Source organism: Etheostoma cragini, chromosome 12, assembly GCF_013103735.1.
Source record: "Etheostoma cragini isolate CJK2018 chromosome 12, CSU_Ecrag_1.0, whole genome shotgun sequence".
Lineage (NCBI taxonomy): Eukaryota > Metazoa > Chordata > Actinopteri > Perciformes > Percidae > Etheostoma > Etheostoma cragini.
The window spans coordinates 4,245,018-4,246,622 of NC_048418.1; the positions used below are offsets into that span (position 1 = coordinate 4,245,018).

Genomic DNA, 1,605 nt, shown 5'->3' on the forward strand with positions numbered 1-1,605 from the left:
ACTACGCCTTCATCTCCCAAGGAGAGACAACAGTAGCCTCTATCAATGATTCTGAAGAGCTGATGGCCACTGATGTGAGCTGAATCTTAAAATTCACATCAGCAAACATTTTAAATTTTTTCTTTGAAAAAAATCAATTTTGAAAAAATAAGGAAATACCAGAAATACTTTTTATATTTCATGCAGGAAGCCTTTGACGTGCTGGGCTTCACTCAAGAAGAGAAGTGCAGTATTTACAAGCTGACTGGTGCCGTCATGCACTATGGTAACATGAAGTTTAAGCAGAAGCAGCGTGAAGAGCAGGCAGAAGCTGATGGCACTGAAGGTAGGTGAGGTTGTCATTCATAGATGGGTATTATTAATATTATAAGCAATTTGGCACAGGGCAGATCTAGCATTCTTAACAGTTCACATAATTCACACATAATTCTAATTCTGTCTAGGTATAGATATACATTACATACACATTAGTTATTTAGTTAAAACTAATGCAGATTAACACAACAGTCTTACTATAAATCATACCTTTATAAAGATTATAATTTGTACACAGAAGTGATATATTTAAATTACCCCTTCCAGATTAAAAGTTTTTTTTTCCTATAACCTACTTTGTTATGCATCTTTGTATGACTGCAGGGATTTTGATACAAACAGCTAGCTTGGCAGAGGGTTGCCCAGGCAGTTGGTATTCTTGGTGAGATTTTATATATGCAGTTTGTATAGTATATATTATAGTATATATGTATAGTTTGTATATAGTATATATTTGTTTTAGTAAAACCATTGTAGTAGTATTGTAACAATGCAAACTAGCTAGTTGCTAGCAATCCATATTTTAACTAAACTAAACACAACTTTTTTTAAGCAGGAAAGTATTTGGTTGGACTAGAAAACTTATTTGCTGTGCTCCCTCAGAAGGAATCACTCCATATGGGTAGACACTTGTAATTACATTTTTAACATGTTTAGAGGCTAAAAACAAGTTTAAAACTTGCCCTTTTTAAGCCTGTTGGGTGCTAACTCTAGTAGGGGTCTAACACAGTGTAGGCAGCACCAATTGTTTTAATTTTTTTTGCTACTGACAGCACCCAAAATTTCCAAACAACAGAGCTATGTGTTGAAATCAACCGGAATTCTCCTTCAATGCGTCAAAGAACTCTAAAGAGAAAGTAGCTAAAAGAGCATGCCCACTGTCGGATTGTAAGGGCAGAGACTACTGTATATTTTTGCATTTTCAGTTGCTGACAAAATTGCATATCTGATGGGCCTAAACTCTGCGGACCTCATCAAAGGTCTCTGTCACCCAAGAGTCAAAGTAGGAAATGAGTGGGTCACCAAGGGACAAAATGTGTCTCAGGTAATGACTTGAAGGAAACATTTTGAGGATTGTTTGTTTAAATAAAGAGTAAAGTTTTAACAATATTACTGATTACGTTCCCTAAAGGTGTATTATGCTATAAGTGCGCTGTCTAAATCAGTGTATGAGAAGATGTTTCTGTGGATGGTGGTGAGAATTAATCAATCCCTCGACACCAAGCAGCCTCGCCAGTATTTCATTGGTGTACTGGACATTGCTGGATTTGAGATCTTTGATGTGAGTTT

At 36.0% G+C, this 1,605-nt stretch overlaps 1 protein-coding gene across 3 annotated transcripts in view; it reads left to right on the forward strand.

Annotated features, from left to right (window-relative positions):
• LOC117954121 (myosin-7-like) overlaps positions 1 to 1,605 on the forward strand; it is a 13,942-nt gene that overhangs the window by 3,642 nt on the left and 8,695 nt on the right. The window contains exons 1-4 of one of the 3 annotated variants that reach the window (XM_034887644.1): positions 7 to 74; positions 187 to 325; positions 1,242 to 1,360; positions 1,448 to 1,528. In XM_034887644.1, coding sequence (XP_034743535.1) covers positions 63 to 74; positions 187 to 325; positions 1,242 to 1,360; positions 1,448 to 1,528 — 351 coding nt within the window. In that variant the 5' untranslated portion in view covers positions 7 to 62. Of the gene's footprint in view, positions 1 to 6; positions 75 to 186; positions 326 to 1,241; positions 1,361 to 1,447; positions 1,598 to 1,605 lie in introns of those variants that run through there. The other 2 variants (XM_034887643.1, XM_034887641.1) reach the window with 2 other exon arrangements.